Raw genomic sequence first — 14,020 nt, 5'->3', positions numbered from 1 at the left:
ATACTCCAGAATGTGGTAGATGGTCCACCTTTTGAAAAAGCCAGAGCATAGGCACAAGAAGGCGATTACACATTCCTTATATCCTAGGGTAGGAAAATAGGCCAAAGAATCTAAATTGTTAACTCACCAAGCTACTTCAAACCATCAACCACTTAATTTATTTCATGAAAGATCACCTCTTTCTTATTCAGATGGACTTTTTTCTTATTCTTGTTTTAGGTCACGCAGAGGCTAACCCTCTCTATTTATTCCAAACATTAAAACAAAGCTTTGTCCCTAAAAAACACATACCAAAGGATGACTTCCTTTGCTTCCATCAAAAGTCAGATTTTGTAAAAGAACTAATATACTGTTCCTCTCTGTTCCACTCACAAGGAGCACAAATCAGACACTTTCAAAGTGGAGTCTTGACCGCTGTATCCCCAGTGCTGAGAACAGTGCCTACACATAATGTGCTGAATAAATATCTGTTAATGACACTTCTTCTAACTTGCAGGGGTTGGGACACAACAAAATTACAGTAAAGTCTAATTTGTAAATTAAGTCTTTAGATCTGAGAGAGACCTTAAGCAATGATCTCATCCAATCTCATTTTACAGATGAGAACTATTTTTATTGGTAAAAAAGGAAGGAAGTTCCGTCAATTCAAAACAGAATTTCTATCACCTGAACTTCCTTCTCCTAATACAAGATAAGCAATAAATCCATCATTTTAAGATAGGTTCCTTTCTAGGGGGCCAGCCACATGACCGAGTGGTTAAGTTCACACACTCTGCTTCGGTAGTCCAGGGTTTCGCCGGTTTGGACCCTGGGCGTGGACATAGCACCACTCATCAAGCCATGGTGAGGCAGCATCCTACACAGCAGAACTAGAAGGACCTACAACTAGAATATACAACTATGTACTGGGGGGCTTTGGGGAGAAGAAGAAGAAGAAAAAAAAAAGACTGGCAACAGATATTAGCTCAGGTACCAATCTTCAAATAAAAAAAAAAAAGTAAGTCTCTTTCTATGAAACATATTATGCAAAAAGGAATACTAGAAGTCCAACAATATCAGATTAGTTTAAAGTGACAATCCTGGAATGTAATATTTTGATTAGGAAGTAAGCTTTACCTTGCTTGATGGAGGGACTAAATAATGACATAGCATCTTCTTCATGTGATAACACTGTTACACTAGATGGTCCATCTTCTACCTGCAAACAATATTACATATTAGACTGAAATATATAATTTGCCAATAATAAAACCTACCAATTACTGAGTAGCTCTGTGTCAAGCATTCTGCTAGATGTTCTACAGACATCATCACAACTAACCTACATGATACGTAAGTACTGTGCTCATGTTACAGACAAAAAGTAGTTCTAAAGATAATCCAGGAAACACAGCTGATTAGTAGTAGGAGCTGGTATTTCAACCTAAATCTGTCAAATTCCAAAGTCCATGTTTGTTCTACAACACCTATAGCATTCCCAGCTACTACTGTTTTCATATTTACAAAAGAATAAAATTTCAAGTACCTGGCACATAGTAAGGCTAAATAAAACTTTGTGAAATGAATTCTTTGTATTAAACATATTACTGGGTCTTTTTGACAATTTCATAGCTTTCAATTTCCGTATTTTGTATTTAAGGCAAAACTCTTATCTAGCAGAATTATCTTGCACTTAGATCCTCAAACATTTGATTTTTAAAATTTTAATCAAATAAATCTTTTTACGTCTCACACTTTATAACATTTTCCTTTTAGGGGCCCTATAAGCTCTTGACTCACATATTCAAAAATATTGGGTATTTTATAAACTCAGCAATGTGTATTTTATTGTACTTTCGGAAACTGGTAACTATCAATATAGTTCGTCTACCTAAATATCCTTATTTGAATAACAAATTAATGTATTCTTTCTCTAATCAAAAAAGTTTTACAGTAAACAATAAAGATCTTTTCATTATCAAAGCCCATATAAGCTCTTACATTCTGTACAATATGCCTGATGTACCTATTTAAAAAATGTTTTTCTAAGTTAAAACAATAAATCTGTTCTATTTTAAAACAAAAAAAAATGAGAAGTGTGGTAGTATATGCAGTGCTACAAATCATTGGTGATCCTTTGGTGTACTTTGATGTCTTTTACTCGCCTTGTGTTTTTTTCCAGCTTCTCTCTCGTTATTTTGTCTATCTTTCTTATCAGGAAAAAGGAATTCCTCATCTCCTTCAACAAACGCATATGGATCAATTTTAGGTTCTTGTTCTGCATCAGATGATATTGCTGAAAGATACTGATTTTTAATTTGATATTGCTGCACTAATTCATCAGAAACTTTTAAAGGTTTCTTACATTGCACCATTAACCTGCATAAAAAAATAAAATTAGAAAATTAGTTATATTTATTCTCCATACAAGCATAAAAAATTTCCAAAACAACTTAAGTATCATAAAGTTTTTAGAATCATTTAGAGATAATCTAACCTGTAATCCCTCACTTTACAAATAAAGAAACTGAGGTACACAAAGGTTATGTGATTTATTGAAGTCTCAAATTTAGCAACAGAGAAATAGAGCTAAAATTCAGGTCTCCTATCTATATGGTCTTTCTACTAAAATATGTTGTCTTTTGTTAATCCACTCTGTTCCCAAGTCCTCAAGTACATTAATTTGTTCAAATTTATTCACTGAAAGGGACTTTAAATCTAAACCACTCCAGGACTAGAACTCTTAAAATGTGGCCTATATAATGAGACAAGACTACTTTCGTACAATTTACACATGGAAAGTGATTATCCTTTTCCCATTGCCATGAATGGATATATTTTAAGTTAAAAAAAATTTAAAGGCCTGATTTGTGTTTCACGATAACATTACTATTATTAATTCTGGCAAGATGTTTTACAATGGCAAGTGAAGTTTCACTGCAAGTACCTCAGAGGTTTTTCCTAATCACACTGGAAAAATCAAATTTTATATTATCAGTCTTTTGGTTTCACAAAGTAACTGATAAACATATGTTTATCTGTACTTTCCTGAAATAATGACAAAGGACAATAGAACAAGAGAGGAGACGACAATGAAGTTGAAAAGATGAACTAGTAGAAACACACAGACCAGAGAAAGCTGAAATATAAGGCTGAGAGAAGGAAGCCACAACAAGTTGCTCTGCAATGCAGAACCCTAGAAAGCATCAGGACTTTTATATCTCTGAAGACCAGTGTGCTTGGTGAGCCTGAATATAGAATTCATTTTTGGTTTGTATAAGACATTTTTCAACTCCCAGATTCATGTTCTCTATATTAGGCAAAGCTGAGATTCTCCTGCTTCCAGAACAGTGGCAGCCAGGCATCTAGTCAGATCATGCTCAAAATCCTGCAATGACTATTTTCCTCTGAGGAAAAACCAAAATCCTTATATCCTACCAAAGCCTTCCAAGATGTGTCTCCTCTTTTTCCTCTCCAACTTCATCTTCTTCTATTCTACCCCACCCTCTCTCACTCACTCTCCTTCCAGAGGCTTCCTTGATGTTCCTCAAACAGGCCAGACACACTCTTGGCTGTTCCCTCTGTTTGGAACACTCTTCCTCCAAATAACTGCATGGCCAACTCCCTCACTTTCTTCAAATCTTTGATCTTATTTTAAATTGCAATATGCCCAACTGCCTTAACACCAGTCCCCCTAACCCTACTCTATTTTTCCCTGGATAAAACTTATCTTTTAACATAATACATAATTTGCTTATGTTCATAGTTGACCATCACTCTACTAAAATATAAGCCCCTAAATGCCAGGGATCTTGTCTTTGTTCACTGAATTACCCCAAATGCCCAGAACTGTGCCTGGCACATAGCCAGTGCTCAGTAAATATTTGCTAAATGAATACATGAAATCTAAAAGCCACACAGGATTGAGATGTTGTGTTTGCATTAATAATCCTAAAATACAATATCTTGTACTTTGAAATAAACATCTTTATTCATTAGACAGCAATACTGCTGCCACTGTTTATCTGTCTTGAGGATTAAGATAAAAATTATAAGACACGTAAGAATTTGGAAGCAATGAAGGTATTTGCTAGCTTATAATGATAGAGATATCACTCTATACCTTATAAACTAAGGTTGAAACAGAGGCCATCAAAACAATAACTGATGTTTTCCAAACGTGCTATCAAATACCAGATATGTCACTGTTATTCTCAGTATGTCCCAGATTTATCCCCAAAACTAAAATCTTAAGTCCACAAAAACTTTCTTCCATGGGAAGACACAACTGTCTAACACAACCGTCAATGGGGATATGTTTTACAATTAATTGTTCCAACAGTTCTGTTCCATAAATGAATAAACATTTCTTTCTTAAGAATAGTTTTGTACCCCACCATATCGGACCCTAAGTAACTGTTTGCTAACTCTCTATCAGATACTAACATAAATCTTTTTGAAATAGTATTTCCATCTACTTGACGTGTATTTTCTTATTTAATACTTAACCTCATAAGATAGGAAATGGAAGGTATGCTCTCTGACTTTGATGTGGAAATTATGTAGAAAGAAATGGTTTGCTGAGGGCACAGAGTGGCAGAATTAAGGCTGGAAAGATTTTAAGTATTCATATTCGAATAATATTCATGGGGGAAAAGTATAAAATCCACTCCTCCTCCCTCCTACCAACCTGAAAGACACTACTACTCTGTGTAGAGGTGAATAAAACAACTCTGTTTTTCCTATTAAGTTGTCCTCTCGTAGAAGCACTGAAAGGACCAACCCTACTGCACAGGACTATATTAAGAATAAAAAGGAGTAAACCAAATGCAATGCCTAAAGACTTTTTGTTATTTTATTGAATGGTTCTCACAGACATTAGGATATGCAAAGAACTTAAATGTAGTTAATAATATCAAGAGTATGAAGTCACAATAAATTAAAAAATATAAATTATTTACATTACAATCCTTCTACATTTAAAACTGAGAGAAATAAAAATTGTGATTTTTAAGAGATGCCAAATTAAAAACTCAAGTTATCATTTCATCACTGTCCAATTATGCATTATACATATACTTTTGTGAATAGGAACACAACCTCCCCTTTTCTAAAAGGAATTTTCACATATAGCCAAATAGTTAACTACAGAGATAATTTCAATCAGATAAAAAAGCTAAATACAGACAAACAGAAAGAGGATTAGGCACAGCCATGAACAGGAAGCTTTGCAAAGCCCAAAGCTAATCAAAATTACCTTTATATTATTCATTAATTATATCTCATTCCTTTTACTATGACATCAGTAACATACTATCCTAAAAGGTACTTGTAGAGAATTTAACACGGCTTACAGTAGCATATGCTTTTAAGCCTCTATTCAATAAAAATTCTTTCAGACAAGTTATGACAATATTTTAGGACTGACAATTATAAGAAGGAGATAAGCTATAGAAAGAAATGTTAGGGAACAAATTAATAAATCTCAAAAGTCCTCTTTTTTAACGGTACCTTCTCCAGTACTATTTCCAGTATTCAGAATAAATCCTTAAACTGAATCAAGCTAGCTCTCAAAAGTCTAGCTTTATTGCATTAAAAGAAGAAATCAAGTAAAGACGACTTACTTAAATGAAAAGATTGAGAATACAGTAAATCAAAACAAGTTTATTTCATCATAGACTTCTATGAAACAAAGTAATCAAACTATCTTCTAGAGATCAAATAATGCATTGTGTAACTATACAAATACAATAAAAATCTGGTTTATCACACTAATACAACATAGGAGCTAATTCTACTGATGAACATTATATTATGGTTAAGATATCTTGATATATCCTTACTACTGAACAGATATGACAAGAACTATGCTCAAGTACAGTTCTTTCTTTGCTCAGGATTTAGAAAGGCTTTCCTCTGAATTAGAACAGACTATCCTAAACAATCACAGATTCTACTAAAACTAAGTGTTAAACCATTGAAAAAAGATCAAAAAACAACTGTAATCTTTCTTGGCAGAAATTTTGCTGTCTTTAAAACTTTTAAGGTCTTAAGTCAATATTCTGAAATAGATAACTATCATTAACTAACAGAGAAACTAGAAATAATTAGAAAAAAGATAAAGATATTTGCCACAGATATGTATATCCTGTATGTGGAATATGCTATGTTCCAGGCTCAACCTCTCTCTCCTCCCAATTAAATTCTAACATATCAGAAAAGGAATTCTGGGGCCAGCCTGGTGGCGCAGTGGCTAAGTTTGCGTATTCTGCTTCAGTGGCCCAGGGTTCACCAGTTTGGATCCCGGGGGCCGGCCTATGCACCACTTATCAATTCATGCTGTGGCAGGCATCCCAAATATAAAATAGAGGAAGATTGGCACAGATGTTAGCTCAGGGCCAATCTTCCTCAAAAAAAGAAAAAAAGAAATAAAAAGAATTTTCCTTTAAAGAAGCCGCTAAAAAATTTGGTATCAATTGCTACACTTGGAAGTCTAAGAATAACGGAGGTGCTTAAAAATGAAGTCTATTACTCTGTACCATCACCACCTAAAGCTGATTGGAAAAATCAAGAGTATTGCTTTCTTTCATTTATCCACAGATTATGAAAGCATAGGGACACCCTTTAACAGCAATCAATGGAAAATTTCATTTATTTATATCAAATACAAATTGTTTTTACTTAACATAAATAAAACAAACGTCTAAATTTCTCCTCCATCATTTCCCAAAAAGCATACATCTGTAACAGTCAACTATTACAAAGAAAGCACTTGTTTTATTTCTACTGATGCATGCTTGCCCCTCTTTGCATTCTGCATCTCCTCTAACTGGGCTATTAATAGTTTCTTCCCATAAGCTTCAGACACATGATCACAATTGTCTGCTGGAATCTCTCTAAGTAGGTACCTCAAACTGAATTCACAATTTTTCACTATATATGTATTACATGCACATAGTTAAAAGTCATATAGTAAACAAAGGTATAGCTGAAATGTAGAAAATTCCCAATCCTTCTCCTTCAAGATAACAATAGATCGTTTGTATTACCTAATTAGGGTAGGGGCAAAAACTATGCATATACTACGATATATGTATACATATATTATGTACCTCGTTGTTCCTAAACTTCATAATTATCCAGAGATCTTCTCATATCAACCTACATAGATTTCCTTTGCTTTTTTAAGTGAATATGCCATTATTATTTAGCCAGACTACTTATTTAATAAGACCTTCCTTTCTTAAGGTACAGCCATAGTTACTTGAAGACACTTCTATTTTTGAAACACTACTTTAAAAAAACCATAAAAATTAAATTTAAAAGTTTAGTCTAAAGTGGGTAAAAAAGGTAGTAGAGAAGTCTTCAAATCTGTTCTTCCTCCTCTTTCCCTCTCATGAAATAAATATGCTGGTCTTTAACTCTCTTGCTACTCCCCTACTTTACTATTCAACTAGCTGTAAACTTCTTCAGTCTACTCCACAATATCTATAAAATCCATACATCCCTACTCTTTCTAATTTCCTAGTGAGAGTCCTGTATTACCTTATGTCTGAGCTTTTCAAACAGATGTCCAAACTAACCTCCTTTTATACACGTACAATTCTTCATTTCAATCCTTCACTAATGCTACTTAATACTTGTAAAATCCTTATTTCCCAAAAGCCTATTTTATCTACCTCAAAAAACTTGCAACAGTGCTCCTATTATCGCAAGGAAAATATATAAGCTCATAAACAATATTTTGCCATGCCATTATATAGTCCTACCCCACTTTTCAGGTTTCATTTCTCATCACAACACACCAAACTAGTAAGCACCACCCTATAATCTATCGATACCAAATTACATAAAGCTGCTGGATCTCCATAAATAAAGTCAGTCCCCACTCTGGCTCTGCATCCCTACAGTATTTTGTATTTACCTCTATCAGAGAATTTAATGTTATTTTCCATTAGACTACAATTTCATTTAGGGCCAGGACCAAATTTATTTTATACCGTAACAGTGCCTTACAGCATCTTGCATATAAGAGAAAACTGAGTTTTATTCAAACTGATAAAATATATCTTTGAGGAATATAAATTTAAGAAGAAAGATAATCTCCCTAAGAAAGGAGAAAGAATGTGAGAGTTGCAACAGCCCTCTAATTAATCTCATTAAAATTAACTGTTGTACCTTTAAATAAACTTTCAAAACTCAAAGTATAGAGAAGTATGATAGAAATTTACGACTGGGTAATATGATTCACAAATTTACTTACATAAAACAAATTAGGCTTCTGAAAGGATTACTCTATGATTAGAAAAGTGATCACATTAATATCTTTTAAACTACAGAAAGTTTCTGTAAAGTATTTAAGAAAATTGTTTAAATGCCATCAAGAGAGAATAATAGTAATTCACAGAATTTATTTTAATGACAGGGAACATTATCTGACTTTGTCAACTGGCTTTGTCACTTTCTATAAGGAGATGACCGATCCTCATGACATACTATGTCAAGTAATATTAATAGCAAGTACCTGAATTACTAAGTTATTTCAAGAAGATCCTTTTAACTATGAAAAAAAAAAAACTTGGGCCAGCCAGGTGGCACAGCAGTTAAGTATGTACGTTCCGCTTTGGCGGCCTAGGGCTCACCAGTTCAGATCCCGGGTGCAGACATGGCATCGCTTGGCAAGCCATGCTGTGGTAGGTATCCCACGTATAAAGCAGAGGAAGATGAGCATGGATGTTAGCTCAGGGCCAGTCTTCCTCAGCAAAAAGAGGACTGGCAGCAGTTAGCTCAGGACTAATCTTCCTCAAAAAAAAAACTTTTTGTTTTACCATAATACAAACAGTGAAGGCCATGCCGGGTATTATACTGTGGTTTGGGGAGCTAAAATAGTATGGGGTACCTCCCTAGTGAAATTAATCAGTAAACATGTTTGACCTATTTTATAGCTTATTCTAGAGTTCAAATTTCTGCCAAAATTATTTGTGACATTACAACACCTTAATACTATTAACATTTTGGGCTGGATAATTGTTGTGGGGGACTGTCCTATATATTATAGTATATTTAGCAGCATCCATGGCCTCTACCTACCAGATGCCTGTAGCACACCCCCCAGTTGTGAGAACCAAAGATGTCTCCAGACATTGACAAATGTCACCTGGGGTGTGTGCTGGGGTGGGGGTGGGGGCATAAGAAATTTTCCTGAGAACTAATGTCATAGAATAGTAACTTCTTGGGGCTGGACCCATGGCCAAGTAGTTAAGTTCGCGCACTCTGCTTCGGCAGCCTAGGGTTTCACTGGTTCAAATCCTGGGCTCAGACACGGCACTGCTCATCAAGCCACGCTGAAATGGTATCCCACATGCCACAACTGGAAGGACCCACAACTAAAAATACACAACTATGTACCAGGGGGCTTTGGGGAGAAAAAGGAAAAATAAAATCTTTTAAAAAAAAAGAACAGTAACTCCAGGAAAAGGACAGAATCATTCAGATGATTAAAACATTAAATCAAAAGACTTCTAACCTACCAAGTATAGAAATATTAGATTCCATAAATGTTTCTTAGTTCACATAGCAGCTAAGCCTCTGATGGTTGACAAGAGTTCTACCTAAAACTGTGACACTGTACACATTTTAGTAACTAGCATAACCAAAACAATACTCATGTGAGACACAAAATTTAAAAAACCCTTTTATTCAATCTTTTTTTTCTTTTTTATGAGGTAGAAAAAATGGTGACCAGGAAGAGGCAGAAGCATGTTATTTCCTTAATTTACATAATCATGACCCAGCACCATTCTACTCTGCATGCTACCCTTCCACATTATGCTTCTTCCTTCTAATTCTTATTCAGTGAGAAAAATGGCAAACAATTTTAGAACAGATTCTAAGGTTAAGCTGTATTAACTTCTAAGAGACCTTCATTTCACTTATAGACACTCACGCACACAAGCAACCAATACACTTCTTTAAAATTATAGCGATTCTTGGATCTTATGAACATAATCTGCCCACAAAAACTCACTCTTGAAGTTTTTAAAACTGAAAATATTCCCTACACTTTTACATACATTAAATAAGAAAATATAACCTAGAAAGAAAACAAGTTTAAAATCATAAAGTAATCCAGGGTCACACTGTTGCTTCATTAATCCAAACATTTGCCGATTGTCTACTATAGTAGTGCCTAAGATTGTTCTGGGGATGTGGATGTGTATGTGTGTGTGTATAGTTTATGCTAGAGGAACACAGCAGTAAACAAGACTGACTTCTTACCCTGATAGAGCTTCCATTCTAATAGGGGAAAAAACCACTAACAAATACATAATATAATTTCAGATAAGGATACATATAAGGAGAAAATGAAAGCAGTGTACAGGATAGGAAGTGATTTGGGGAGCGAGGAGAGGCCACAGTCTAGATAGAATGGTCAGGGAAACACCTCCTGAGAAGGTAACTTTTGAGCAGGAATGATTAAGGCTGCTCCCCACACCTGTAATGCAGTTCTGAAGGCCAGGAGGAATGAGCTTGGCTTTTTGAAGGACTAGCAAGAGTGGCTAAATCAGGAAGCAAATAGGAGAGTAGTAAATAAGAATAAAGAACCAGCTGGGCAGGAGACTATGTAGAATCTTTCAAATGAGGAAAAAGGGTTTGGATTTTATTCTAAGTGTAAAGGGAAACCACTGAAGGATCTCAAGTAAATGAGTAACATAATATTTAACTTACAGTGATCACTCTGACTGCTGTGTAGAGAATATATGTAAAGAAGTACAGAAATAAGGAGACTAACCATAGTTTCAGGCAAGAGTTGAGGCTAGCTTAGACTTTTGTATTACATCCAGCACAGATAAGATTAAGATCTTTTTAACACCTGTTTCCAACACATCATTTGCTTTCTAGAGCAATTTGTTCCACAGAGAATGGGGGGGAAAAAATGGAGATATTATCAAAGAAAAAGACAATTTCCCAGTTGCAGGATAAAAAGACTTCAAACTGAACTAGCCCTCCTCAAATGCCCAGTACAAGGATTAAACAAAAGATCACTAAACCTACACATAGTCTTGTGAAAATTTCAAAATTCTAAGGTAAAACTGAACTAACCCTCCTCAAATACCCAGTACAAGGATTAAACAAAAGGTCACTAAACCTACACAGTCTTGTGAAATTTCAAAATTCTAAGGTAAAACTGAACTAGCCCTCCTCAAATGCCCAGAACAAAGTCTGAACAAAAGATCACTATACCTACACATATTCTCATGAAATTTCAAAATTCTAAGCTAAAGACTGGAAAAGCTTTAATTGAAAATGGACTCACTGAGGAGGAGACGTAATCTCTGCACACTACTTGGCCTTGCATTGATGAACAGGTAGACAGTTTTAATGAATATAATGGTATTTTGTTGGTTGATTTCCATCTTATAGAAAAATCTATAGACAAAAATGCAAAAGGCTTATGGGACAGACTAGAAATGTAATCAGAACAACACAGAAAGTAAAGGAAGACCTGAAAAAAAGCCTACTTCTGCCCAAAGTATGTCATACATAGGTGGACAAAGAAGGCACATCATAGACTAGAGGAAGATATTTGTAGCACATATAACTAATACAAGATTAATAACCAGAAGATGCAAAGAATAAATTAGGAAAAGAAAAATGGACTAAAAAATATCATGTACAGCCAATTCACAGAAGAGGAAATCTAAATGTTCAATAAACATTTTAAATGATGCTCAACCTCACTAGGAATCTGGAAAACATGTATTAAGACAATATGATGCCATTCTGCACACAGCAGGTTAGCCAAATTAAAAGTTGCATAATACCAAGAAAAGAGGAAAATGTGGAGCAACAGTCATTCTCATACTCTACTGGTTGATGAGGGTGTAAACTAGTACAGTTTGGAGAGTAACTTGCGAATAATCCTTAATGTTGAATATGTACATACTCCATGGCCCAGCAATTCTACTTTTAGATGTATTCTCAAATAAACTCCTATACAAGTGCACAAGGAAATGTGTACAAAAAAGTTCAGTGCTACATCCTTTGCAATTGTGAAAAACTGAAAACAACTAACATGTCCATCTTCAAGAGAGTAAATTATAATATATTTATAACAAAGAAATACTATAGAGCAATTAAAATGAATTAATTAGAACTACATGTATAAAAACATGTATAGAAATGATAATACCAAATTCAGGACAGTGGAAGGAAGAATGGAGGAAGAAAAATAGTACATAGGAGTTCTAATTGTATGCAAAATCCTTAAGCTGGTTGATGGGACCAACTTAAGTCCTTAAGTTGGCTGATGGATAAGTAACATTATTTTCTCCACTTTTTTGTGACTAAAATATTTCATAATAAAGAGGTTCCCTGAGGAAAAAACACAGCAAAGAAATTATGTAAAATTAATACTCAAGGATTTATTATAAACCTATCCTGAAACCAATTTTGGAGTCCTAGTATTAAGAACTTCCATCATTTCCACCCTTAAATTATAATAGTGACTATTAAAAAAAATACATACTCTGTAACTGATGTTACACTTTCCTGTCCAAAAGGTCCAACTGGATCATCCTTGAATTTATCACTTGGAAGTTGAGGTGGTAAAAACTCTACATCTTTTTTCTTTGGGACCTTGTAATACTTCCAGGCTATATTAGCTTCATCTTCTTCCAAGTTTACTGCTGTACCAACATATATTGTAGGTTCTACAGCTTCCTGGAACTGAGCTGGGAAAGACTGGGATAAACTGTCTATCCTATCTTCCATTGGTTTAGAAGGAACCAAGGGATCTGGTGTTGGCATTTGATAAAAATGTTGACTTTGAGGAGTTGAAGGTGTTTTAGTCACTCCTTCATCAACCACATCACATGGGTGAGGACTAAGTGGAGGTGGTTGAGGTGAATTTGCCATTTCAGTGCCATGCATCTGAGGAGTCTTTGCTACATCATTAGTTCGGATGCTTGAAAATCTCACTTGACTGTCTGGAGCAGAGATCACAAGTCTTTGGCTGGCTGAATCGGTGTCCATGCCAACATCATCGCTAATAGATACACGATGGTGAAAAGGAGTCAAGGGGCGTTTCTGTGGTTTTTCACTCTTTTCTTGCTTTTCATTGGTCTTGTGCTTAGGAAGTACTTGTTGTTGCTGACTTAAGGATGGCGCCTGTCCTTGTTGTCCAGGATTTCTTGGTTTGAGATTTTTGTGCCTGAAAAGTTAAAAGAAAAGTTTAATATTTATAGCATCACTATCATATCAAAGTACACAAGTTAATACCATTAGACATTTCAGATATCATTTGTTTTTCATATATAACCCTAAAAGTAAAATGATCTGAATTTATAAGGAAAAAAATAATTTTGTTTAGTGACCTAAAATTAAAAGCATGCAAAAAAGATTCATAAAAGCCTATTCTCAACATCTCATTCAACAGCTACGTGAGCTGACAGACAAAGCTGGTTTGCCTTATATAATCTAAATATGTTAGTATCTGAGTAAATACAGAGAGAAGATTCTACTTATTTTAAGATAAAAAGGTATAAAAAGGTCTGAAATTTATTCACTTATGAATGTATCTGATATTTCACAGTTAGTAATTGCTACAAATCAATGGCTTAGCTGAGCTCAGTCATCAACTACATCCTACAGCAACTGGCTAGAAAATTTATTCTACTGAATTAAAGTTAGATCAGTCTGGATACTGCTGGAATTGACTGACTACCTTCCTTCTCCCAAGGCTTACCACTACAGAATCAGCTGACTGGAAAATAAAAAGAAAATGCTTAAAAGAATTTTCTCCTCATAATGTGAAGCAATTCTAAACTGAAGACTTAACTATATACCTAAAAATCTAATAATTTTGTTCAGGTTTAAGATTTCTTTCAGTGTAGTAAAAATACTGTGCACATTGAGAATTCCAAACTCAACTGAGACTGATGCATATAAAACATTTTTTTAAACTAAGAAATTAGAAAAAAATGTGGAGAAATATGGAGTTAAAGCATTGAATATTCACAACGGTTTTTTAGTTTTCTTT

General features: G+C 34.5%; 1 protein-coding gene across 2 annotated transcripts in view; it reads right to left on the bottom strand.

Annotated features, from left to right (window-relative positions):
• The window catches only part of MED13 (mediator complex subunit 13), a 101,200-nt gene that overhangs the window by 41,056 nt on the left and 46,124 nt on the right, over window positions 1-14,020 (bottom strand). The window contains exons 9-11 of one of the 2 annotated variants that reach the window (XM_070562354.1): window positions 12,509-13,192; window positions 2,141-2,358; window positions 1,117-1,194 (exon numbers count right to left, since the gene is read on the bottom strand). In XM_070562354.1, the coding sequence (XP_070418455.1) occupies window positions 1,117-1,194; window positions 2,141-2,358; window positions 12,509-13,192 (980 nt within the window). Of the gene's footprint in view, window positions 1-1,116; window positions 1,199-2,140; window positions 2,359-12,508; window positions 13,193-14,020 lie in introns of both variants that reach the window. The other variant, XM_070562355.1, reaches the window with a different exon arrangement.

The sequence above is a fragment of the Equus przewalskii genome, chromosome 10 (assembly GCF_037783145.1).
Source record: "Equus przewalskii isolate Varuska chromosome 10, EquPr2, whole genome shotgun sequence".
Lineage (NCBI taxonomy): Eukaryota > Metazoa > Chordata > Mammalia > Perissodactyla > Equidae > Equus > Equus przewalskii.
Note: the sequence above shows the minus strand (reverse complement) of the source record. Positions and strands in the feature narration are given on the sequence as shown.